Source organism: Pygocentrus nattereri, chromosome 8, assembly GCF_015220715.1.
Source record: "Pygocentrus nattereri isolate fPygNat1 chromosome 8, fPygNat1.pri, whole genome shotgun sequence".
NCBI classification, from domain to species: Eukaryota; Metazoa; Chordata; class Actinopteri; order Characiformes; family Serrasalmidae; genus Pygocentrus; species Pygocentrus nattereri.
Window position 1 is genome coordinate 40,138,832 of NC_051218.1, and position 27,979 is coordinate 40,166,810.

Sequence of the window (27,979 nt, forward strand, 5' to 3'; positions counted from 1 at the left end):
TATTCATCTAAACTACAAAATAAATAACTTCACTGCAAAAAATGTTTTGTTTTTTATTAGATTTGTGTTTATTTGTATTTATTCCAATGTTATATTGAAAACCTCATACATTAGATGCTGGTGGGTCTTATACCTTAACAATACTGAATAAACCTGGAAATGACATTATCAATCAAAACTAATTTGTCTATGGTAAGGGGCCCATTAATTGTTTCTGTGCTGAGGCCTACAGGAACCTAGAGATATGAGGGAGGTTTTTGTTGTGATTTTTCTTCTCTATGAGATTGTGAAAGTTTCTACATTGTAGAAAATATGCATGCACGAATGTTAATTTCTCCTTGCTGAAGAAAATCAAAGCTAGAGTGCTGCTGGCAGGGTATAAACATTCATAAGGGTGCTCTATGGAAAGAGGTTAATACTTACTGACTTAATACTTCAAATACAGCAGCAGTTTGTGATGGTGTTAGTTTCACCATGCTTGGAGGAGAGTGCTAATCTCTCATTTTACTACACAGCTACACTCCCCTGATGAGTGTCCACTACAGCTACGGCTGAGCAGCCCAGCAGATGTGGGGCATGTGTGTAATGGCGGTTTGTTGTATATTGTGAATGCTAAACTTGAAGTGAAAGAGGTGACCATATATTATGTCTAAACGGGCTCAGTGAGAACGAAGTTGTAAACCCGAAATCCACTGTTTATGCACGTCAGTCAACAAAGAAGTGCTGTTTCTTCTGTGCTTGGTCCCCATCTAAACGTTTGGAAACAGATGGTTAGCTCACTGCGCATCGCTGCTTTAGGCTGCTTTTGTTTCCCCCTGCTTCAATGCATCTGCACTTAATTCCAGACAGTGATCTCATGTTTTCCATAGATGATTTCGTTTTACTGAGAAAGCAGAACTGAAATGGGCTTAGAAGTTGTGCTGTAAGGAACATTTTGGCACACCTGAGGACCAGCTGAGGAGAAATGATATCTTTGATATACAGACTCAGCTGTCATCTTTCGGAGATTAGAACAAATGTGCGCGTTTAGAAGCTGCATGCTAATCAGCCCAGACCCATCCATCTTGGTAGCATGCATGCAGGGTTCTAACGAATCACCTGGCAGTGCATGATTGTGGTTTCGCATAACCTACTTTTCCATATTATGTGGGTGACTTGGGCGGAGTGCGCTGGAGAGCGCTGAAATAACCCTGAATGTTACATGAACTTAAATTGCTCTCATGTCTTTGGCACGTTGACCACTCGCATCCACAGCGTGCTTTTGAACTCCCTGCTACTTGGCAGCCATGACCTCTTTGCTTAGAGCTTTTGTCCAGCAAAAGTTCAAGCTGGGGTCAGTGTGGCGACTGTGTGATCAGGGGTCCTAGAGAGAAGCCACTCCACTGGCACTCCATTTGCACTTTTGTCCAAAAAAGTGCTCAGTCCAAACTCGTTGGCGTCAAACAGACCAACTGGCAGTCAACCAGTGTCATGATAAGGTCCTTTCATCTTACAGTCATGCAGTCCATGATGACTGGTCCAGCCTGCAGTTAACATGACACACATTTGACGGGCAATGGGTTTTTTCTTTTTTTTTTTTCTTCAAAGTACTGCGTCAGTATCCATTCTCCTGTAAATGCCATCTCTGATTTACAGTGACTGATTAAAAATCCTGCTCATTTTTGGCAGGAAGACATAATGGTCCCAAAGAATTGCTTCTTAGGGACTAAAGTTAATGTAGTCACAGCTCATTTTTCTTTCTTAATTCATATGCAAGCAATACACCCAACAGTGCCTCCTTTTTTCTCGAACTCTCTAATGAAGCCAACCACATGAACTGCTGCTAGTAAATAGACATTTTTCAGACTGCCTCCTGTAGTTCCAAATAGGGCATTCTTTTAAATATCATTGCTCTTACTTGAAGCCATTCCCCTAGGACAGCGTTAAGGCCTAGAAGTACAACCACAGCACCTTCACTAGATTCATCATTGAAAGGTTATGGGAGGTAGGAATCCAGTATATTGCCATGGTGACCACAAGATTACAGGTCCATGCCTCAAGCCAGAGTGGACCACACCCTATACCTTTCAGCCTCCTCAGGCTCCTCTGTAGAACTTACATTTTGCTAAAATCTGACCTGGCTAGTCATGTTGGAGTTTGGTCAAGTTGTGGCATCATTTCTCAAATATTTGTTGGACTGGTTTTCACCTTCAAGTCTCCCAGCTTCCTGCTCTAGTCATTGTTCCTATTTTATTATCCTAAATGTTTTTTAATCTGCTATGCTGGAGTCATTGTCATTGGAGGAAAAACTTGACATTGTGGTTAACATGCAGTTGGGTTCAAACTATTTTTAACTAGCATCGTAATGGCAGAGGATTTTGTGAGGCAATAGTCAGATTGGGCTAGATTTTTTGGGGTCTCAGTTGGTTTGGGGTAGAGTTTTATTGAAATATGGTCAGGTTCTTAGGGCAAAGATTCAGGCCTAGTTGGGAAAGAATTTTGGGTTGGGCCAGAGTTTTGTTGGGCTACCATCAGACTGGAGTAAAGTGTTGTTGCTACAGTCAATTTAGGACAGAATCTTGTCAGTCTAGTCAGCTTGGGACATTTTGTCAAGCTGTAGTCACGTTTGGACAACGTTTTGTCAGTCTGTGGTCATATTGAGACTGAATTTTGTCAGGCTACACTCAGGTTGGGCTACCATCAGATTAGGATAGAATTTGGTTGCCCACTTGAGTGGGATGGAATCTTGTCACCCACAGTCATGTTGGGAAAGAATTTTGCCAGCCATGTGTGGTTTGGAAGAGTGTTTTTTCAGACTGTTCCAATGCTTTAGGACAATTAGGACAAAATATTGTTGGGCTGTGGAAAGATTAGAACAGAATTGTTGTGAGACAGTCAAGCTAGAACAAGATTTTGTGTGGCTACAATTAGTACATTATTTGGGATTATTTGAGAGTCAGGTTGGGTAGGTCTTGGATCAGGTTCAAATTTGAAAGCCTAATTCTACTCCACAGACTCCTCGCGATTAATTGAGAGTCACAATTTTTTACTTTAAAATACTTTATCTATGAGGATAAGAAACTAAATCTTTTAACTATGATGCAACCAGTTTATGGGTCAAGGATTGGCCGCAGTATCAATAGAGCATTCCAAAATTATTGCCACCCTTGGAGAACAAAAGTCTCTGGAAAATCATTGAAAGTTCTGATTCTTCTTCTATCTTTTATTTCTTTTGCAGCGATCATATTTTGCCATAAATGTACTTTTACAGATAAATTTGGGATAGAAGTCCCTTCCTTGATTGACTATTGGACTGCTTAACTTCTGCCTTAGGATGATGTAGGCGAGTTTTACAAGTTTTAGATTTACAAGGTAGGTAGAGCAGTCATTGCCAAAACTACGTATGTGTCTCTGGTTGTGTTAACACGTGTGCATGATGTTTGGTGTATAGCTGAATGCTGACTTGTGGATTAATGTGCACATGCAGCCTTTCACCTTTAACGGAGGGCACTCACAGTGAGGAATTCACCACTGAAGCAAATTTGTGTAATTAAATGTGGATTTGCCTGCTGAGGTGACAGAGTATAAATTTAATGGTGAAGGAGAGAATTTTGTATGGTTGGTGTGAGTGTGAGGGAGAGAGAGAGAGAGAGAGAGAGAGAGAGAGATACTGGTACGGGAGGGTGTGTGCACTCTGTGCACCCATACAAGGAGAGAAGTGGGGGGGGGTATAGAAGGGGAGGGAAAGAGAAAGAGAGGAGGGGAGAGAGAGAGAAAGAAAAAGACAGAGTAGAAAAGAGCTTTGTGCTGAACATCTCAGACTGTCCTGCTGTATCCTCCTACTGACCAGGTATGAGTTATAGTGCTGAAATGCATCTCTCTCTCTCTCTCTCTCTCTCTCTCTCCTTGTGTTTCAGCATCGTTCTGCTTCTGTTTCTCATGTTCTCTTTCTCCTCATTTCTCTGTCCCTCTCTCTTTTCTCTTTCCTCATGTCTTTCTCTTTTTCTCTCCATGTATCTGCATGTATCTGCCTCTCTCCTCCCCCTATATCTCTCTTTGTCACTCTCTCTGTCCCTCTCTTCTTCTCTCTCTTTCCATGTCACTGTGTCTCACTCAGTCTCTCATTGTCTCTGTTTCTTTTACTCTTTCTCCATATTTCTCAAACTCTCTCTCTCGCTCTCTCTCTCTCTCTCTCTCTCTCTCTCTCTCTCTCTTACTCTCTCTCTCTCTCTCTCTCATTGTGGGATTCATATTTCTGCATATATTTCGGCTCCAGCACCCATGCTGTCCACTGTGGCAAAGGTGAAATCTTGACTTGCTTCTGTGCTTCTCTTCTTTCCTTCCTTCCTTCTCTCTCTCTCTCTCTCTCTCTCTCTCTGTCCCTCTGTCCCTCTGTCTTTCTCAACCTGATGTCTCTTTGAAGAAGAGTGCCCTCTTCCTGAATGATTTAACATATGCTGCTCTCCCCTTGACCAGTTACTCACTTTTTTCCTTCCGCTCTCTCTTCTTTTCTTTCATTCATTTCTCGCTGTGGTTTCTGTCTTTTGCAGGAGCTTGAAGCGGCAGCTTCATTCCTGACCTCTTTCTGCGATGCATATTGGTTGACGCTGCATGTGGCTCCGTAATTACACTCTCTGCCTTTTTTTTTAAGTGGTAAGAAGCCGCGAGCACTTTTCTTTGGCGCTTTTCCCCCTCTCCTGTTTTTTTTATTGTGTCTGGCTCATGCTTGGAGCGGAGAGTTGCCGTCTGCAAGCTGAAGATGTTTGAGGATGTGTGTGTGTTATGCGGCTGGCTCTGCTGAAGAGGGCAAATAAAGGTTGGTTTGCTTTAGGTCAGTGGGACTGAAGCCTGAGGCTGGGAACAGTATTGCCCTAAATCACTGCCACTTGTCCTTTTAACTCTTTACAAAGAGTAAAGAAAATTTTTGTTCTTTGCTTGCAAGTGGCATAGTACAGATTCAGTGTCAGCTGCTGTATCATAGATATAATAGGGGTCCCCTGAGACACTGGGGGTAAAAGAAGGGATTTTTCCAGTTCATAAACCTCATCATCAATTAACATTCCATACTTATGACTGTTATGTAATAGTGTTCTTAGTATTTCAACAGGTTAAATGAGAAGCTCAACTATTGCACCTCTAATTAACATATGTCCATGAAAAAAGTATTTGGCATGCTTCCAAATATATCAAACCAGTCATCTGCCTGCATTTGATTAGAAAGAGTTCTCCACCTGATGCGTTTGTTAAATATATTTGGAGTGTGGGCAATAGCATGGAGGAGTTGCATAATAGAGAGATGCAACACAGTAATTGAGTTTTCTGGGCTTGCATTGTCTTCTGCAGATCACTGTGAAAAGGCTGACCTCAACACATGCGTGACATGTTGACTTTCACCAAGTGCCCCTTGTACACATCTTTGTTTGATTCTCAAAGATGTCTTATGACAATGCTGTACATATAATTACACAGTGCTTTTTCCAGGAGACGTTTCAGCCAGTTCTTCAGACCTGTGGTCCAAATAACCTTAACGTAGATGTTCGCCATGGATCTGTAGAATCTTTTTCCCCCCAAGCAGTCAAACCTGTGATTAAAACACATGTTTAAAAATGAGCAAAGCCAGACTTTGCCCAGGAAACAGTTAGACATTAGGTCATCTTAGTCATAGTCAGTATTGTCCCAAACTAATTTCTTATGTCTGTTCTGGTGACCAGGATGTTCCCCTGCTCAGTCCTGCTTGGGACTGTTTCCTAAATCTTACTAGAGTAATATTACAGCCCCCATCATCTATAAATATTATCAGAAACTGCCAGCTGCAAAACTGTAATTATTCAGATACTAATCTTCAACTCAAAGAACAGTGACCTAGTGTTCTCCGACAAGCAACAAACAAAGCAAAACTGTGGGTTGGTGTGCAAACCTGTGTGTGATTGTTGGATGTACACTGTTCTAGATGGTTCTCCTCCCCTTGATTCACACTGTTCTTGAATGTTACCTGCCTGATTCATACTGTTCTAGAATGTTCTTCTCTCGTTTCACAGTTTTAGAATGCCCCCACCGCCTTGATTCACCTTCTTAGTGATTGAACACTATTGTTATCTGCTTTATATTATTCTTTGTTCTTGTTCTTATCATTTTTCTGCCTGGTTTTTGTCCACTAACATATTCTCCATTTTTAAAAAAATATTTGTTCCAACTCTGGAATATTGGTCTGATCAGGAATGATGTGTTTGTATATGTTTATATATATCACTGTTGTAGAAACAAAACCTTGTATCTCCAAAATGGTAACATTACAGGAGAAGGAAAAAACTACTTTACTTTTAATGTAAGTCAATGGAACCAGACGACTTTCCAAGTCATTTTTGAAATTTACACGCAGTGTAAAGGGCAACAGGTCTTTTGAAATTATGTCAAAAACTAAAGAATGACAAAAATGGAGATACAAGGTTTTCTTCCGACAGCAGCGATATATTTTTGATCTGATGTCTAGTTTTCAATTAATCATTGTTAAATTACAGATTTTTTCCATAGGAATGAAAGGGGTGAAAAACAGCAAGACAATCTACTGTACTTCTGCTTGACTGAAAGACATTGTTTCGCATATACTATCTCAGCGAGGGCCCCTGAGCACAAATTGATTGTTGTTATGACCCACACTGATCTGTCATATTTCTAATCCCTTGTTTCTCCCGTTCATTTGAGTCCCGTTCATTTTCGCCCCCACACAAACTCTTATATTTCTTTGCCCAGCAGCCACCAGACTACATGTACTCACTCAAGGGAGGTTTCCAAGATCTAATCCACAGCTAAGCTGACGTGCACTCCTCTGTGTGTTGTTTTTTCTTACCTCTTTCCTCCCATAGTCTACCATTAATTTTGACCCACACCCAAGCCCTGTTCTTTTCTTTCTCCAAACTAAACTGCATGTACTCAGTTTCAGCAGATCCCCAACCTCTACTCTGCAGCCATACTGACCCCTCACTTCACTTTGTTTCATTTTCTTATCCCTTGTTCCTCCCATAGACTCCTGTTCTTTTTAAACAATACCTAGCAACCACGTGGCTATCTAAAAGTCACCGTTCCACCGTTCAACACTGTTCCAACTCCATGACGTTTCGGTCTGAACAGGAATGGTGTTCTGGACTGTTCTCCTCCTTGTTACATTGTTCTTGAATGTTCTCTCCATCGTCCATACTCTTTTATCCTTTAGACTATTATAGAACATACTCCTCCTCGATTCACACTGTTGTAGGTTTTCTTTCCCAGTGGTTCACACTAATTCACACTTGAATGTAATCCTTGATTCATGCTGTCCTAGAATGTCACACTGTTTGTGAATGTTCTCTCCCATGGTTCATGCCCTTTCACCTTCATCAATCCACACTTTTCTAGCATGTTTTTCCATTCTTTATATAATATAATATAATATATCATGTATAAAGTTGACTGCCCGCATTAGATTATTGGTGTTTGTTGGGGTATGTTGAGTTATGGTCAACTAGAACACTAACGTACTGTATGTAGTTCTAAGAGTGAGGATGGGAAGCCTTACAGTTAATGAGGTTGAACTTATTCTCATACTGACAACTGTAAACTAAGGTTTACAAGCTGAGCATAAAAATACCAGTGCAAAGGACACAAATGGAGCCCAGACTCTGACCTGGGGGACTGATCTCATTACATCTGGTGTCCAACTGGACAGGTCAGTAAACTGAGCTGGTGAACTGGTGGCCTTGGGGACATTTTCCTCATTAGCTTTGACAGACAGGAAAGGATCCTGGGGCCATCCACCAAACCCTCTGGACTGAGCCATGTCACCCGCTGCTGACCACTGTGTTTTCACTTCATGTGCACAAACCCACACTCAGATGCTCAGACATGGGATGTGAAAAGCTCGGCCGCTCTGGCTTTGTTGCTATTGTGCTATTTTAATTCTACCAGGCAGTAAATCAGAGTGTGGGTGTACACGTGAGAGTGTGTTTGTGTGTGTGTGTGTATGTGCAAGTGAGATGACAGAAGGCTTGTCAGGTTGTCATGGGGTTTGATTTATGCTGATCTGAGGCTCTGGGTGGAGCTGTATGGTGGCAGGAGAGAACGTAGAGAGAAGGACCTGCTACACTATTGTCCCACTCAATCATCAAGCTCTATCATCATCTGGCCTTCTCCAGTCCTGACAAAAGCTTTATTTTAAACGCTGACCCATGAACCATGTCTTTCTCTATATAAAAGAGCTTAGGTATTATAAAATGCTTTGAATCGGCAGTCATTTGACCCCTAGTTAAGAGCGATCGAGCACGTTGTGGTCTCACTGTGACTTGGCATCAATAGTTGTGTGTCAAAGGCAGTGCAGAAAGTAATACTTAAAATGGGTTGGTGGTGAAAGCTGACAGAATACTCAGAGTACCTCAGTTGTTTGTGCTCTTTTAAGGCTCGAGTTGATGACAAGAAGAGACACAGATGAAGCCAGTCAATCTTTAAATATTCTTGGCTACTTAACAAGCGGCAAAAATAAGCGCTTTCCTGCAGACTCTGTCTTCAGCTTTTAATCACAAAGGATTTGAGAGGCTTGTCTGAAAACCACACCGCTTGGTGTGAAGTTATGTAACACCCTCCCAAGCAAATGCTTATTAAATCATCCAGAATTACTGCTCAGAACGAGATTGAAGATAATTAGGAGGTATATTTCATTCCGTTCTTCTACAGCTACAGCGCCCACAGTGTTTATCCAAAAATCGCTCACACTTTTAAAAGGCATACCTATAGACAGTTTTGGGGTATTTCTTCAAAAAATTGAATCCATTGCTTTTTTAAGTTACTAATTACTTTTCTTAAAATATAATGAGATTACCTTAATCTCATTACTTATTACTTTACTTCTACAATACTCTGTAAAACCCGCTTATACCATCTGTACAAAGGTAAAACCCAATATTTCTCCTCAGTAGTTCATTTACATTATTTTAAAGACGTCAGCCTTTGAAGCCAGTTATGCTGAGTAAAATTATGAATAAAAAATATAATAAATAATATAAAACTCAGAAATTTCCAATACTTTCATATTGTATATCAGGTTATATGTACTGTGTACATTACATGGATATTTACAGCACTTCCTGCACTCACATACAAGGACAGATATGTAGAGATTAGTGAATTTTAAAAGCATGGATCATAATTTATTCATAATTCATAATTTACAACCATCTGGGGTGATGTGGCAACAGCCTTGCAACACCTGAACAACATCATGGGATGCATCACAGCCTAGCAACACCTTAGCAACCACTGGGATACCGTAGTAACTGCTTAGCAACATCTTAGCAGCCATCTGGCATACCATAGCAATGGCCTTGCAACACTTTCACAACCATCTGGCATTACAAAGCAACGACTTAACAAACTTACCTACATATTTGGCCAAAAAGAACTAAAATCATACACCAAAACATATATGGTGCTCTTGTTTATGTCCTACATGAGCACCGACTGCTAAAAACAGAACTAAAACAGTGGGTTGTCATACTAGGCCACTTCTCACTGCTGTATCTTAACTCAGCAGCGAGTTGTCGAGTCTTTTCCTGGCTCAGTCAAATGTGTTTAAGCAGGGCAGAACACTGCAGTGTTGTGGCAAATCAGAAGTACAGCGTCTCTTTTCTCACTTAATATCTCTTGCAGATGATGTCATCTGAGATCTTTCCCCCTGGTTGGCTGCAGCACCTGCTTGTTGTGCTACTGAAGCTTACCCTCTCCTGTGCCTCCCCGGTGAAAGTGGCCAATGGGACGGCGTGCACCGCACGAGGACCTGCTTCTTACATTCTGGTATTCACTGGCCGCTGGAGCCCACAGACGTTCCCGAAGCAGTACCCTTTATTCCGGCCCCCTGCGCAGTGGTCCAAGCTTGTCGGTAAGATGTGTCCAAAGTACAAGTAGAATCGGCGGTAACACTTTATTTGGTTAGTCCACTTTAGATGGTTTGTAGATAGTTAATATACTTTCAAGTTACATTCAACTAAACATCTACTAAATTTACCATCATTTTCTTTAACTCTAAACCTGCTCTAAACCCAATCCTAACCTTAACCTTAACCCAAAACCTAAACCCAACCCTTACCGTAGTCCTAGCCCTAACCCTGGTCCAAATCTTAAACCTAGCACCACCTCTGTGTAGAATCAACAGACAGTTTGTTAAGAATTGGAACATCTATACAAAATCTATAGAGAACTATAGTGGACTATCCAAATAAAGTGAGACCAAATCTTACACTGTCTTTGGTTAATTTTCCCTTTGCCATATCATTCTGATCATGTGACTTCTTTTATAGTGGAACAAAGCAAACCATATCGCCTCCAACACTTCCAATGTCGTATTGCAGTCTGGCAGAATGGCCATGTATTCCCCAGAATAAAATTGATTATTACTGAAATGTTGCTCTTTTGTTGTTCGGGAGACTTAAAGGGGAATTTCTGCATAATTGAGCCATTAAGATGCAAACAAAGCTAAATGTGAAATGCTCTTTTCTAGAGAAAACTCCGAAAAGTCAGAAAAGTTCACAATGGTGGCGATAGGAACCAGATATCTTTTTGAGGTCTCTAAAGATCTCACTGAATGTTATTAAGTGAAATGGTTATGGCTACACTGCTTGATGATGCTTGAGATATTATTTTATGATAGTTTTTAGTACTTTTTACTATGATCATTCATTCATGGTGGATGAGGGCATGCAGGTTTGTTGTAAAGTAAAATAGTCCCCCCCAAAAAAACATGTAAATAAATAATATTTTCAGATTTACCGCTATTTCACCATTATCAACATTAAATATAAAAACTCATACAACGTGTGTCAGATGATGGTTAACCAGTTATTTTGGATACTAAATAAAATGGCTATATTTGTGTAGTAGACATTGCTGTTTCTGGTCGCTATCACCTCCACTATAAAGAAAATCTGAATCAGTAAGCTTCTCATTGTGAAACATTTCACATCAAACCACTCTGAATGACTTTATTATTTCAGTCAGTGAATTGTGCAGAAATTGTGAAAAATCTGGGGAATTCCCTTTTAAGGTTGTATGCAGAAAACAAGTTAACACATCCTCTACAGGGAAGGCATTTCTGCACATTTTAGTGCACAAATACTCTTTATTCACTGAATTTAACATGTTTATAGATGTTAAACTCAGCAAGTAAATAGGCATTGTGCACAAGCATTTGCAGGAAAAAGTGCCCTGTAAAATGTGCATTAACTTATTTTCACTTACAAAATGAACAAAGCATATAATTTGAATTTAATTCTGATCCTCCTAAAATTCCTTTGGAGAAATAGCCTCAGACAAAAGGGAGATATTAGATACATCTGGCCTCAATAAGAATTATAATAGATTCTCACAGCCTCAAAACTAAGAAGGCTTAGAAGCGTTGGATGAGAAATGGTCGAGTTCCTGAATACTTGTGCAGTGTCCTGGCAAATCGGAGCAACCTTTGTCTTTCCATCTGACCTCATTGCTGCCCAGGAGAAAATAGAACTGTATATTAAAAGATCTCTACAAGATTTTTCTTTCCTGTGTTAAACAACAAAGAGTGATGTTATGGTTAAGCAAAGAATGTATTGAATTAAAACATTCTTCATAGTCATCGGTGACACCTGAAAACTGACTTGCTCAACTTGTATGGTGTCTTTTATGAGCAACTATATTGACACATTACCAGACACCAGGGCATCCTTGGTCCTCTGCTGGACTTTTGGGCTGAGTGTGAGGTGTGACAGTGAAAGCCCCGTCCGCCTGGGCTGCATCCGGAGAGCCGAGGTTAACCAATGGTGACCGTAACGCGACCGCACTGCTGTTCCCCATGGGAGGTGGAGTTGGGGGCAGATTGGCCAGAGCATTTCCTCACTTTTTGATGTGTCAGGAGGCTGAAGATTCGCAGCTGGCCTGTTAACCCACCACAGTGCCGTCCACTACTATAACCCCCCCACACACACACACACCTCCCCCAGCACCTCCTGTAATGGGAGTGAGACAGCCTAATGAGGAAAGCAGAAGGAGAGGAGGAGAAAGAGGGAGAGAGGGAGGAGGGTAACTGTTACCAGATGATACAGGTTACCCTACAGGTTCCCGGTATCTAAGGAGGAGAGGGGAACTTTTTTGCACTTTTACATAAACATATTACATATACTTAAGCCCCAGTGGTCTGCAATGTCCATTCACTTTAACAGCAGCTAGTCCTTGGTGCACATAAAAATCCTTGCACGAAGCAGTTATACCTCAAGGCAACGCCATCCAAGTGAAGAGAAAAGGAGGAAAGCACAGGCCAAGCCATTTACAGCCAGGGGGACTTGGAGATCCTAGTGTGATTGCAGGATTAAAAGCAGAACATAGGTTTTTATTTCATTTTATTGCCCTCCTGCGTCATTTTATAATCACTTGCTTCACTATTACAGTTGATTATCATTCAGTTATTAACCGTAATGCAGAGATCCCATCTCCTGAAGGTTTGTCAAGAGACAAAGAGCGAGATGGTTAGCAGAAAAGGAAGGAGAAGATTACTGTGGTTTTGTGGTAGACTTGCCTGAGTTTTGGACTCTTGGCGCTGACTAATGATGTTCATGCCAAACCAGTCAGATACTGTGAGACATGCCTGTGTACCCAACAACATTTGCATCACTGTATCTCTTCCCCTCCTCACCTCACTTCACATATCTGCCAGACCATGATGGTTTCTAACTACATAAGACGCAGTTGGGCATTAAGGATATGCCTAATGACTGTGAGAGCTTCCTTTAAGCCTCTTGTCTTTGCTCTCTCAAAAACCAATGAGTGAATCTGCTCGTTTTATTCTCATACTTGAAAGGTCTGGTTTGGCCAGTGCAATTTCATGGCTTGCTAAATAGGACACATTGTGCCTTCATCTTCCTGAATCCTGGAGACCTCAAACCAGCAAATGTTTGCTGATTTACGAGAAAACTAATTGTACAGGCTTCTGGAAAATGGTTTGTGTTCTGAATAGTGCTGATACTGAACGCAGATGGAGGGGAGAGTTTAGACAGTGAGATATGGCAAGAATCTGCATCTGATATAACCAGCTACACAAAATTGTGTTTGTTTAGGTCTCACTTGTTTTTTTTTCTTCAGATGTCAGAACTGCTGGAAGAAATTGACCATAAAATATGGAAAGGACAATAAACTAAGATAATACAATTGTTATTGTCATTTTTTAACAGAGAACATTCTCACAATTTTTTTCAAAAAACTTTTTCAAAAAGTTTTTTTGGTTGCTTGTGCCGCCACCTTGCCGGTTTTTCTTTTCTCATAACACTGCGTTTCGAAGGTCATGTAGCCCTAACACTTCACCTTACCCCTCTATCTCAACAAAATTGAGACACCCTATCCCTAGAGGTGAATGTGCAAAACAGAGGGCTAAGGGCCAAATGGTAGGGGCAAGGGATGAAATGGGATTGGGTCAAAATCTCTGCCACCAAATCATGCCTTACTATCTTTTCCTCTTCCTCTCTCACATCTGTTTCACTGCAGCTGTCACTCATAATGATCAGTACCGGCTGTGGCAGGAGGGAGCGCTGTCAAGTCCTGGCGTGCAGCATTTTGCTGAGTTGGGTGTTACAATGGAACTGGTGAAAGGAGCGAAGGAGGCAAGAAAGATGAAGGCAGTGAGCTCCATGTACCGCACAGCCGGGATTCCCTCTGGCATCGGCCACAGCTCCACTGAGCTGGTCCTGCACCCCAGGAGCCCACTGGTACGTCCAGACTGAGACAAGAGGGAACATGAAGCAGTCACACACAATAAGTTGATCGTCACAATAACAATAGACATTCCTTACTTATAGAACTTAATAATATCTCAGTTAGCTTGCGTTATTTTTCGTAGTTACTTTAATTACTGACTAATAAGTCATAGGATCTCATCAGCCTGGGAGTTTAAGATGTTAAAGTCAGTGTAAAAACACTAAACTCTGCAGTGCAGTGGACCACCGGGATCCGAATCTGAGTACCCTGGCCTCTATTTGCTAATTCGATCATTAATACCCACTGTACGGAGTCAAGGAAGTGATGAACCTCAACCCAAAACCTAGTCTTAAGCTTAACCTTGTTCCTTGTAAGCACATTCAGCATCTATTAGCACAGAAACCGAAGTTTATTAGTCTATATTCTTCTCACTTTGGAATTCTTTTGTTCTTAATAAACTGTTAAAGCTAAAGCTGCTAAAGAAAGAGGTGAAACCAACACCAAATCAGTCCAGGTGCTGAACCAACCGAAGAAAATGAAATCAAACAAAGGAATTAATAAACTAATTGGAAACAATGAAGGAAGAGAAGATTCCTCAATTCCTTGCCACCCAAAAATAGGAGTAAAAATTTAATATATGCACATGCACTCTAGTACACACACACACACACACACACACACAGACACAGACTAATTGTTTCCAATTAGTGAGCACACTTGCCCGGACCAGTGGGCAGCCCAATCCGCAGCACCCAGGGAGCAGTTGGGGGTTAGGTGTCTTGCTCAAGGACACCTCAGTCATGTGCTGTCAGCTCTGGGGATCGAACTAGTGACCTTCCAGTCAAAAGGCTGGTTCCCTAACCTCCAGCCCACGACTGCCCCCTTAATAACGCAATACTAAAATATTTATGAACAGCCTATGCCACTAATCACTAGTCACTAAAGTTAAAAACACTGTAATTAAGCATCATTTCCAAATAACAGAACTTGCCATTTTTCACTTCTACTTACTTCTGCTTATAAGTTACTTTCAAATTTGTGGCTTCAGACATGAACATCTAAATCAGTTATTTGCACTTTTCATTTTGTACATTTGTACTCACGTATTTCTCCCTTACTCAAGTACAGGACATGTATGGGACATGTACATTAATGCATATAGGACATTTTAAAAGAAATAAAATACCCATCATAGTTTAAGACCCCTTATGCCAATGCAGTGTAATATAGTTCATTAAAAAATCTAATGCAATTCCTGGCACAAGCTTAAATTGGTTTACAAATATGTCATTCAGTACTAATCAGTGCATGTGTCATGAAGTCTATGTACAGGTAGCCTTGAGATAAAATATTATCTTTCTTCTACATTAGTTTATGCAGGGAGATTCATCCCGAATATTCTGTGATAATTCTCGCTGGGGTGAAGCAATCTGAACGATACAATGTGCAATGTGCTCCTCAGTATAAGGAGCTTTGAACAAGCCAGGTAGGCGCTGGACAGCCGTTGCAGGGTTTATCCTCCGTTTGCAACTTATGGGTGGAGACCCCCGTACCCCTATATGAGTCTGGCAGAAAACAGATCAATTCCAGCATCGCCTGAAATGCAATCGATTACACATATGTTGAGGTATGTAGTTGATTTTTTTTGGTTCAGATTGCTTCATTCTAACGGGAGTTACAACAGAGTATTCGGGGCGTATTTGAGTGAATCTCCCTGTATATGATGAATGTGGCTGTAGCTCCTGTCGCCTATAACAATAAGAAGAACCAGATCAGCTTTCCACGACCATCCCTGGCTGCAGAAACCCTTAAACCACAACCTCCGCTACCCTCCCCAGTCCTGCCCACAGCTCTGGGCTGTGTCTCCAGCACCCTCAACTCTCACGCAGGAGATGAATCTGTCGCCCAGATCCTTCTTCACCCCTCTCTTTTTTGGTTTATTTTATCTCAGCCTTGCTTTGCAGTGACTCATGGCTGCTGCTGGGTGTTTTATTCATAGGGAGAAGTTAGTGGCTAAAACGGGCACGGGTGGTAATGCAGTGACCTACATATCTTTATGACCCATGCAGGCCTATTTTCATTACCGCACACCTGCAGAAAAAAGGAGCTCTATAAAACAGGAAAAAATGGCACTCTACTTCTCATAGTCACGTGCCTGGCATTGCTGCCTGCTCTTAGCTAATGGCGACATGGTGGGATGTCTGCTGTGGCGAGGCTGTTTTTAGAACTGCAGGGCAGAGAGGCACAAGTGAGGTTATGATGACCAGTCAACGCGTATGCATGTGCATAGCCTTGTGTGTGTTAGGAGAGGCATGTGAGCACACTCCAGGGTGTGAAGAATGTGATATTTATCTGTGTTTATCTGCACTTGAGCAAGGGGATACGTGCAAACAGTGGTGATCACACAACACTCTCTCTCTGTGCTTTAGCCTTCGTCTTTCTCTGTCACTTCTTGCTGTGTCACCCATGCAGTTTTATTTATTTATGTATTTATTTATTTATTTCCAGTCAAAATGGACATAAAGCACAAGTTATTCATTTTTCAATATATGTTCAGATTTAAGCTTATCTGCTTGCATAAGGAAGGGAGAAAGTAAGTGGGGAGAAAAAAATGTAAGTTTCCAAAACTAGAGCTCCAAAGATACAGAGAAAATGCAACTCCTAACAACCACCTGAAAGACCTGGAAGACACCAAAATTGTCACCATCAGATAAAAGCTTTTATCTTTGCGAGAGGAGAGAAAATGACTTTCCACTCTTGCTTCATGTCTGAAAAAATCCACATCCATCTTCCACTGTGAGAATACAACTCTATGCTATGAGTCAGAAAGGCTGTGTAGCCAAGCCTAGAAGCTCTTACTGAGGAAAAGGAATAGATAAAAAAGAACTTTTTTTAGATATAGTGCACATTATGGACTTATTAGTCTAAATGTATAATTGGGAATACTTGTTAGTGAATTTAGCTACTTTAATTTGCACCCATTGCTGACACAGGCATTCAGTTGCACACGCAGAACTTTCATGGAAAAGTATTACTAATAGAATAAGACAGTCTGGAGTAGCTGCACATCAGCCTGTAGGTCACCATGCCCATTGAGAAGCACTGGCTAGTGGGGTATAAGGCCTCCCAGCATTGGACTATGGAGCAGTGGGACTGCATTCTCTGCAGTGATGAAGCTCCATCTAATACCTCTGGAATGAGTTGGAGTGATGTTTATTATCCAGAACTAATCATTCAGCATTAGTACCTGACCTCACTAATTCTCTTGTGGCTGGATGCAATCAAATCCTCATGGCAATATTCCAACATCTAGAGGCTGTAACTGCAGTAAAGGGGAACAAACTCTTTTTTAATAGTCTTGATTTCAGAAGATCACTAAGAGAGCAGGTATCTCTACAAACTCTTAGACAAATAGCAGATGTACATACTTGTACACAATATAATGTACAAGGTCTTTCTTTCTATTAATAAAAAAAAATACACACAAATATATATATGTATACATATACATGTATATATACATATATATATATATATATATATATATATATATATATATATATATACAGTACTGTGTATATATTAGAATAAAGTCATATTCAGAATTCAAATAAACATAAAAACAAGAAAAAGTAACAAGAATTTCTTGGGTCCATATTTTTCCTCGACACCTTCACAGCCACCACAGATACTTGTTAATATCATCAATTACATCATGAGCACAATTTGCTGAAGCACTGATTGGTCAAACCAGAAGTTGCTTTGTAGCTACATATAATACTGGGCTTCCTCGAGGAGAGGCTTGAAAATGGTTAAACACACACACAAAAATGCATAAAATCACTATTTATTCATTTTCTAAGCCGCTTCTCCCTCCTCAGAGTCGCGGTATATATAATCATTATTAATTAATATTCTATCATTTTTGTTTATTCAAATATTAACACTTTTCTCAGCAAATAAACACAAACTACACAAATAAATAGATTTTGAAAATGTGTCAAGGGTGACTAAGACTTTCGCACAGTACTGTGTGTGTATATATATATATATATATATATATATGTTGTATATATACATATATATATATATATATATATATATATATATATATATATATATATATATATATATATATATATATATATATATATATATATATATGTTGACCTCCATGTCCTGACATTGTATTAAAAACAAACCTATGTGTGTGCACTTAGCTCTTTGTGGGAACCAAATATTCCCAGGATGATGGAAAACAGGAGTATTCTGAAACTGGAATGAGAAAATTGATTTTTATTTAAAAACCACAACTTTTTTGGAAAAAAAAAGCAAAAAGATGTGCTGTTGCTCTCTGATTTGTAGGTGAAGGTTGCTTAGGTATTGCACAGTGTCATTTCACTACAGGCACACAGACATCTGTGAAATACTTCAAAGAGATAGAAATGCGAAATAGGTGTCACTTGGTCACTTGGTCGCTGGTTCTATAACAGTGTTTTGAGAGCAGCAGACAGAGGACTTTAACTCTGTTCTATTTCTGTGCCCTAGAATTCATAAAGCCAGGTCACAGAGGACGTTATGGAGCCAACTCTTTGTGGTGTTAGCAAGCATAACAGAGCGCTCTGTTAGGTTACACACACTGCAATTAACTTTTAGCACTTTCTAAGTTTACCTGCTTGTACGGTGTCCAGTCTCCAAATGGAAGTGTATTATTGGGGCAGAGCTCACTTTCGAACATTTCGGGACGAGCTGGGTTTCACTGAAGCGACCACATAATCACAGGGTGAGGATTGGAATATCAATTGATGGATTTAGTTTGGAGAGACCCGTAAGCCACAATCACACAGGCACTTAAGACGAATGAATGTATCAAAGGCCACAAATTCGTGACTTGTAAATATTTATAAGCCACTTTTTGGGGCGATTATGCATTTAATGGGAAACAGGCAGCACTGGTGCAGTGTTCTGGAGTGAACTGTGAGCCGTGTGAGGAAACAGCAGAGATTTCCAGGAGCAGCTCAGACAGAGAGAAAAATTGGACATTTACTGTGAATCGTCTCAACACATTGTAATGGCGAATTAGTGTTTTTTTTGGTGGTCGGGGAGGGTTTTCTTTTTCAATAACTTTGACATTTTAAGGTCTTGAGGGAAACGGAAGAAGAACCTTGTGAGTCTGATGTCACACTTTTAATCTTTCATTATTTAAAAATAAAAGGCCAAAATCCTTTTTCTTTAAAGTTAAGATGAGGGCTAGGATAAGGTTAGGCACGTTTAGATAAATCAGTGGAGCTTCAGTTCCAGCCATGAATGTCAAAACATGGAATAAAAACACCCTCTACAATGATGCTCATTTCTGCTAGCACACTTATGGGATACTAATGCTGTGTTAGCACAAAGCTACCAGTGATTCACATGAAAATTTTTTTGCTGTTCTAGATTAAATGTGCACATTTGAAGGTTGTAAAAGCCATATTATAAGCTGCTGTTCTGTATTTCTAACATCTGATTAAAAACAACATCATATCAATAAGAGTCTACAACTTCCAGAAAGACTAGAGTGACATTTTTTACTTTCAAAATTTGACCCTCCTGCTGCAAATCACAATGTAATTGGTTGAATCCATGGCTATAGTTCCAATCCTGAAGGCCTACCCAATGGGAATGGTAGATTGTCCTCACATATAAATAGTACTTTGGGAATTTATTATTTCATATTTATACTATTTCATATATATATATGAAATTTCATATATATATATATATATATATATATATACTTACTTGTATCTCCCAAACTTTACAGGAGAGGGCAAAAACATTCGTTTAACCTTGTTAAATTTTGTTAATTGATCTGATTTGACAGTGGCAAAATAATACGTATGAGACATTTGTATGACCTCACATCCTGACATAAAAACAAGTGTGCGTACATCTCAACTGCTCTGACCTATGTCCATTTACCACACTAGACTGCAGAAAGACGTAGCCACACTTGCCTTTCTATGCCAGTGAAATTGATATAGCAGGGTGGATTCCTGGAAAAGCCGCAGCGCTATGACAGAAGGAGCTGGAGGAGAGGAGAGGAGAGGAGAGATGAGAGAGGGAAGAGTATAGCAAGTCTTGCTAAGCCTCTTAAGCAACTGCATTCTTTTTCTTTTTTTTTTTTTTGCAACATTCATAGTTTTTTGTGACGGAGCACCAAAAGTTGAAACTGTGCTCTGGCGCGTGCGTCATTAAAGACCAACGTTGTATAGATCAGTTTCATACTAAATGGCATTGCTAACATCATCAAACTACATCTGGTGCATGCTTAAAACTAAAGATGCCAAAAAGGGATCTTTGGAGGGATGCCATTGGAGAACCACATTTGGACCCCTAAGGAACCTGTCAAATTGATGTCTTTGAAGAACGATCCATTAAAAAGTCATTTAGGGAACCTTTACTATTGCATTTGTTCAGAAGAACCCTTATTGGCACCTTTATTTTTCAGAGTCTAGGATCTTTGACTCAACCATGGCCTCTGAATAACCTTAGCTACCTCATTCATCAACAATGTGGTGATTTCAGCCTTTCAGAAGTGATGCCAGTAATAAGCTGCAACGTATCTGAACTCTGAGCACTGTCCATTTGGTTGCACTCTATACACCGGAGAACAAAAAAAGACCACAGTCCACTCAAGAACCTTGGCCACATATCAACTTTTGCTCTTAATCTTGAAATAGGCCTGTCCCTCAGGACTGTGTGTGTGTGTGTGTGAGTGTGTGTCTGACCTAGGGGCTCTTCCTGCATGAGGTCATAGCCCAACAGGAAACATTCATCACCATTTAAAGGAAAAACACCCCACAAAGTTTCAGCCGAACAAATACAGGAAAGAATGGAAAATGTTGGAAATGGCTACAAAGAAATGCTTCAGATGTGACTTATGAAGTCAATTACTCTACGGGGAGGCATATTCAGGACACAAAGCATATTGCCAGAGGAGAAGCCGGTCAGTGAAAGTCTGTGTAGGTGTGGCATTTTTTCATCGGACAGTGCAGTGTGAGACGGTACAGTTACAGATCCGTGATCACACGTTTTGTCGTTATTTATATTGCCAAGTGAGCTGTACCATAAGTACCTGCTCTAAATGTAGTTACTCTTCTCACTGTGTAGGGAACAAATTTTGATGTTTGAGAATCGGTAAGAGTTGATAAGAATAGTTAAGCTGCAGGAATTAATAAATAAAACAAAAAAGGAAACAGACTTCATATAAATCAACATAGGGCTGTAGATCTACTTTCTAAGTGACAGCCCTGGTGTTAACAACACACAGATTGAATACATTTGAAAACATATTTCATTATTTAAAAATTAGGGATGGGAAATACATTGGTGGACAGTAACGAAGTAAATGCAATTGGTTACTGTACTTAAGTAGTCTTTTGTGTATCTGTACTGAAAGTACTGAAGTACTGAAGTTTTTCCATTTTGGGCAACTTTTTACTTTCACTCAACTACATTTCAAAGTCAAATATCTTACTTTTTACTCCACTACTTTTTGTGAAATCTGTCATTCATTTTGGCATAAAAGCATAACATGTCAAAATGAAAAAAGTGCAAAGCCAGATCACCAATCAGGGCACAGCGGTCACTTTGTTTTGAGCTTGTTTTGACCTGTTGGTCATACCGACCCAGAGCAGCACACGGATCAATATCAGCGCAGCAGCGTAAACTTTTGGGAGAGTCTGTTCAACATAAATGATGAACTAACCTAACTTTGTGTAAATAGAGCACAATATAGAAATACGTCCACATATAAAATGACTGACTCGTGACTGACGTGGCTTTTTTCTGAATTTCTACAAACACCATTTCATTTTATAGTAAATTAGTTTTTGCTAGTTTATGTTTATGAACAGAGGCCTACAGATCAACATAGTAAAGGAAAACATAACCTGTGAATCTGTGTTTAAAGCAAGTTTTTATTAAACTTAAACTTAACTAAGCTGCAAATAAATCTTAAACTGAAACTTGTCTACAAAAAGTGATTTCAGAGCCACTCAGTTCTACTTAATGGAAACTGCTTGCCTGCAGCGTTTTGTGCTTATGATCATTTTAACAGACATCAGTGAATAATTAATGAAATTCTATTAAAAGATTTGTTAATTTTCACCTAAAATGAGTTAATAAAGCAAGAGTTTACAACAATGATAATAGGACATTAGAGTCTAATCTTTTAGTACTTTTATTTTTCGATACTTAAGTACATTTGAAGGCAAACACTTATTTTTACTCAGTATTTTTACTCAAGTGGAGGTCTAAAGGAAGGAACTTCTACTTTTACTGGAGTAATATTTTACCTTGGGTATTTCTACTTTAACTCAAGTACGTGATTGTGTACTTCGTCCACCACTGGAGCGATACCGCCAACTTTCTTTTCTATCAGATACCAAGTAAAATAAGGGCTAGTATCCTAATACTAATACTTGGATAAATTCTCTGTGATTTCTACAGTAAAAAAGTGGACATTAAAATTATATTTCAGAACTTTTGCATTAGTATTAATCAAATGGTTTAGGGAAATAACTCCAACTGGTCTGCCATTATAGAGCATTCACTGCATCTCACGTAGCAGTCTGTGTAAGTTTAATCATACTGACATGTAATCAGTTTACTGCTTAAAGAAAACACCTGGTGGTATCAGTATTGTCAAGTGAGGATCAGTCTGATGTAGCCATGTTTCGGTATCGATGTTTTTGTGTTAGGTGAGTGACAGAGACTGACTCTTCAGATGAGCTAACAGAGCTAATCGGTTCAGCATTGGATGCTGACAGAGACTCATTGTTTACTTCCTACGTGTGGTCTTTTCTCCTCAGTGAAAGATATACAAACAGCATGTCAGAGAAATATTGAGGAAAAGCAGCGCGTGAGTCAGCTGGCTTCTCAGCCACATCATTAGAAACAAGTCCTTGGCACTGTTCATATAACTTGTTGGTACTTTGAAGTAGCAGAGTGTATCTATCTATCTATCTATCTATCTATCTATCTATCTATCTATCTATCTATCTATCTATCTATCTATCTATCTATCTATCTATCTATAGCTTTTTCTTTCTAGCTATATATATATTTCTTTTTTTTGTATTTAAATTCTATAAGCAGGCTACTCACCTAAGATTTTCACTCACTTTCCACCTGTGTAAATGTGATGTGACAATAAACATGATTTGATTTGATTTGAAATGTAACAAACACTCGAATAGTCATTGCCACCCTGAGTGGTTAAACGAGTATTCGAGTTCCTGTACACATTCCTAGTACCCAGTACGTCAAGACAGAATGTATGGGTGCAGTTAGTAATGGTACAAGCCACCTGATCATTGGAGTCAGATAATAACAATATAAGAAAGAAAAAAAAGCGCAAGCTAGAACAGCTGACTGTGACTAAAAGATAAACCAGAGCTTGAAGCTTCTCTATTGTGGCTACTGTTGTTTGCATTTAATTTTAACGGTAGATTCAATAGAGAAATCATGTGACCACACAAAAGGAGAACCTCACCTACTTTAACGGCTCTGATATGTGAAGTGACACAGATACTCGAGGAGAGTGCAGACAGTTCTAGGTCCAGTGTGACTGTGTAATATGTATGTTTGTGCATCTGATCATGTTGCACTCTCTCCTGCAGCTGTCCTTGATGGTGAAAGTGATTCCCAGTCCTGATTGGTTCGTGGGTGTGGACAGCCTAAACCTGTGCGAGGGGGGGCAGTGGAAACAGGAAGTGACCTTCGACCTGCATCCATTTGACGCTGGGACAGACAGCGGCTTTACTTTCTCTTCGCCCAACTTTCCCACAACACCCCCCGAGAACATCACCATGGTGAGATGGCTAGGGCTGTGAAAATGCATCAGTGCACTGCTATGCATCTTTGCTGAAGGTGTGGATTTCAGTGAGGAACCTGCAGGGCCTTTTAGGCCTTTAGAGACTTCTGGAAACAAAAAATTGTAATGTAAAAAAATTCCATTAAACTCTGCAAGTCTTGTGGTGGTACCCTAACTTCATAAGAAAGTTTTGCTTGGAAATAAAAGAGTTTGGATTGTGAAAAGTCCAACGTAAAATTGTCCAATCAGGATTTTTTTCCTCTGTGGTATCTAGGCAGATCCAGTAGTGAACAATTCTATTGGTCAGGCCTTCAGGAGCTGGACAGAAGGATTATCTCATCAGATTAACTATGAACATAATTAGTAGCTGCCAGTAGAATCAACCAAGTAATGTTTTGATTTACAGTTGGAGAGATCAGTTTTATTAGAACACAATTTTCCTCCTGGATATGTGGCTGACTGTGAAAATGAGCTGTAGTCTACCAATTTGCTCTATGCCAGGGCTCTTTACTGACAGTCACAGTAAAACTCCAACATAGATGGTAGAATATATTGCTGTTGTCATAAGAAAACCTTGAAATGGCAACTTTACAGGAGAAGGAAAACGTTACTTTTAATATAAATCAATGGAACAAGACTTTTTTATTAAGTCATTAAGTCATTTGGGCCATTTCTTTTAGTCCATTCATCACAAAATCTAAATACAATGTAAAGGGCAACAAATGTTTTCAAATTATGTCAAAAACTGAAAAATGTCAAAAATGGAGATATGAGGTTTTCTTCTGACAACAGTGACATGTTCCTGTCATTTACAAACTTCAAACAAAATGTATAGAATATTTTTTACAAGACTTAGATGTCCACATTTAATCTAGGTTGGCCAAATAGTAGGCATATGCAGCACCATTTGCAAACTGTAGATGCGTAATAGTAGGCAATAGCATGTATTACATACTATTAGAAAACCCCTAAGTGGGCTAGCAAAAATTAGCATTAACATAGAGGTGTAATTTTATGTTGTTGTTGTTTTTTTTTAATAATCTAATAGTCATTGTTCATCACTAGAATCAACTGCATCAATTATGGAATGTTAGAATGGATTGTAGTTGTTTATAATCATATTATAATTTGAAAATGCATGTTGTCCTTTACATTGTGTGTAAATTTCATGATGAATGGACCAAAAGAAATGGCTCAGAATGAAATGGGGGAAAAAGTCTGGTTCCATTGACTTACATTAGAAGTAAAGTAGGTTTTTTTCTTTTCCTGTAAAGTTGCCAGTTTGGAGATACAAGGCTTTTTTCCGACAACAGTGATATATTAATAATTTAAATGTTATGTATAATATACATTTCTCAGGTGTTGTTTTGAGTTTAATATTTTGAGCAGGATGGTTCGAGTTGTATGACATCACTTGGGTGTAAGTAGCCTCAAAATTATTTGTGTTTTTCTTTTTAAAATACAGATTACATCTCAGAAGCCAAACCACCCAGCCAACTCTTTTTATTACCCACGGCTGCCGGAGCTGCCGCCTCTGGCCACCATATGGCTGAAGAGACAGACTCGCTTACCTGTCCGTCAACACAACCACGTGTCCAATCACATTCTGCCTCATCACACCAAGCCCCAGAAATTCACAGGTGAAAATCCTATATTCAATTCAATTCAATTCATTTTGTCATTATACAATACAGGGTAGTACAGTATAATGAAACACTCTCAGGCTACTTCTTCAGTGCAGTAATAAAAGATAAATAGCAAACAGTGCAAAGACAAAAGACAGTAAATGACAAGACACAATGTGCATAGTCAGCAGGATATCGAGTATATCGAACGTAGACAAAATGTTCATATTTTAGAGAGGAACCCGGGCGCTATTTAACAAAACTGGATTTCTTATTAAGCTGGATAACTGGAGCCAAAAGTAATGATTTCAGCATTCCAATAAGAATGTTCCTGATCTGTTCTCCTCTTGGACAGACTTGACATTTTGGCTTAAATGATCTGGTTACCTGAGAAATCCTGCCTTGTGAAACACTCCACCAGTGTATATATCACCAGAACATTTCTCAGTCTACTAAACTGGCTTAAAGTTATGTACATTTTGAAATAAATCCCAAATTCAACAGTGATAATATAGGACTGCTTATGGATTCCTGTTATTTTCTTTGTTTGCATTGATGGTCAGTGTGCGAAACTATAAACTCAAGCTCTCAGAGGAGCATCACTGATGTGACGCTGACGTCTATTAAAATGATCAGAAGCACAAAACACTGAAGGTAAACAGTTTCCATCAGGGAGAACCGAGTGGCTCTGAAATCACTTTTTACACACAAGCAAAGTTTCAGTTTCAGATTTATTTACAACTTAGTTCCAAGTTTAAGTTTAATAAAAACTGGCTTTTAACTCAGGATCACAGATGAGCTGCTTTACTATGTTGATCTGTAGGCCTCTGTTCATAAACATAAACCAGCCCAAACTAATTTACTATAAAATGAAATGGTGTTTGTAGAAATTCAGAAAAAAGCCACGACAGTCTCGACTGCATATGTGGACATATTTCTATATTGTGCTCTATTTACACAAAGTTAGATTAGTTCATAATTTATGTTGAACAGACTCTCCCAAAGTTTTAACAAGCTCTAAACAAAGTGACCGCTGGGTCCTGATTGGTGCTCTGGCTTTGCGCTTCTTTCGTTTTGTCATGTTACGTTTTTATACACACAGAAACCAAAAGGAACGACAGATTTCTCAAAATGTAGTGGAGGAAAAAGTCAGATATGTGACTTTGAAATGTAGTGGAGTGAAAGTGAAAAGACCCCCAAAATGGAAAAACTTAGTAAAGTACAGATGCACAAAAAACTACTTAAGTGCAGTAACAAATTACATTTACTTCGTTACCGTCCACCACTGGTTTTGTACCAAAAACAGTCATAATAATTTTTTGCATGATGATTTTTTAACCTCTCTTTATCCCTTAAAATTAAACAGGCTGTTTTTGTTACTATGCTTTTCATACTTATCTATGCAAATGTCCTGTCTTCATTTCTGGCTGTTTTCAATGTGTCTCATTCAAAAAGCAGTCTAGGTTGAAACACTCCTTATAACTTTGCTGTGAGTGGGCAGGGCTAAAATGCTGTAGGCTGTAGGGAAGCATTTATGTAAATTATTAGTTTTTTCATGACGTCACAAAAAAAATGAACCTCAAAAAAGACAGCTTAGTTTTCACATATGGATTATATGCACTCTTTACATAATGGATCAAACTCCTATTTAAAAAAGTGAGGAGAATGTTTTACCATGATATGAGCCTTTAAAGAAAAAAAAATTCTGCTATTGCGCAGTTCATTTATATTTGATTTAACAAAAAAATATAAATAAGATAGTAATTGTAAGACAAAAACCTATAAAAATGTTACCTTCACAGCCACTGCAAAACTTTGGGAACCAAACATGTGAATGAAAATTGTGTAACTTTACTTAAAAAGCAACCTCACGAGCGTCCTCAGTCTTCACTCTTGATCTGTGTCTTTGCAGAGACGCCGCTGGACTGTGAGGTGTCCCTGTGGTCATCATGGGGTCTGTGCATAGGGCCTTGTTCCCGTGGAGGTCTGCGCCACCGCACCCGCTACATCCTGCTGAAGCCAGCCAACAGCGGTTCCCCTTGCCCAGAGCTGGAGGAACAGGCTGAGTGCACGCCACACAACTGCTTGGCACAGCAGTGATGCCCGTCTCAGCGCTGGCACAAACACTCTGACCCTGTCCAGAATGAGGGCCGCTTTGAGATGCATGCCATTGCTAAGTCAAAGTCACAGAAAGGCAGAGGTCACCAGAAAGGGTGGCCCGACGCACCAGACTGCCTGGCAAAGAACGGCTTGTTTATACAGTTCGTAGAGAGACTTTGATCATAGCTACTGCATTTTCAGTAAAAGCAGTGTATCGACAAATAATCATACATACATCGTGTTTTGCAGCCACAGTTATTAGGAAAATTTTTTTATTTTTCAATGTCCAGCCTTTCAAGAGTCAAATGTAGGCTATGTTGAAATGAATTTAGTGTTAATTTCATTTAACAAAGCACCGAGACGACAGTTCTTCAGTTGTGGAGTGAATTGATCAACAGTGCTCTCCAGTAGTGGACCTAAAAGAAGCCCCTTGCAACTGAAATCTTACATTTGGAAAGATACAATTGGTTCTTTTTATTAGACTGACAATCTGAACCATGTTTAAGTTCAGTTTGACTACATAATCCTATATATTGTATTTGTTCCCTCTTTAGGGAGCATTTGTAGAGTTGTATATATCTTTTTTGTCAATTCCTTTAATAAATGTGGGGTTGTTTTCCTTAATTTATAGACTGTTGGTGAATATATACATAGACATACGTCCAAACAGCAGTTA

At 39.4% G+C, this 27,979-nt stretch overlaps 1 protein-coding gene across 5 annotated transcripts; it reads left to right on the plus strand.

Annotated features, from left to right (window-relative positions):
- The first annotated feature begins 3,756 nt into the window (after window positions 1-3,756).
- spon2a (spondin 2a, extracellular matrix protein) lies at window positions 3,757-27,927 on the plus strand. Of its 5 annotated transcripts, XM_017691976.2 has the most exons (7): window positions 3,795-3,829; window positions 4,530-4,632; window positions 9,655-9,883; window positions 13,510-13,730; window positions 23,385-23,576; window positions 25,044-25,218; window positions 27,116-27,927. In XM_017691976.2, the coding sequence occupies exons 3-7, from the start codon at window positions 9,655-9,657 to the stop codon at window positions 27,301-27,303; spliced, it is 1,005 nt and encodes a 334-aa protein (XP_017547465.1). In that variant the 5' UTR covers window positions 3,795-3,829; window positions 4,530-4,632; the 3' UTR covers window positions 27,304-27,927. The 5 variants fall into 5 exon arrangements, with proteins under 5 accessions (XP_017547464.1, XP_017547465.1, XP_017547463.1 ...); XM_017691975.2 differs by lacking the exon at window positions 4,530-4,632 and having other exon boundaries at window positions 3,757-3,829; XM_017691974.2 differs by lacking the exons at window positions 3,795-3,829; window positions 4,530-4,632 and adding an exon at window positions 4,233-4,281.
- The last annotated feature ends 52 nt before the right edge of the window (window positions 27,928-27,979 follow it).

What these genes read in the sequence shown, in the direction of transcription:
- spon2a (XM_017691974.2), top strand. Translation starts at nt 4,261, where the DNA reads ATGCTGTCCACTGTGGCAAAG. An exon ending in TGCTGTCCACTGTGGCAAAG is followed by an intron (nt 4,282 to 9,654) that starts GTGAAATCTTGA and finishes TATCTCTTGCAG; the next exon opens with ATGATGTCATCTGAGATCTT. An exon ending in CCCCCGAGAACATCACCATG is followed by an intron (nt 23,577 to 25,043) that starts GTGAGATGGCTA and finishes TTTAAAATACAG; the next exon opens with ATTACATCTCAGAAGCCAAA.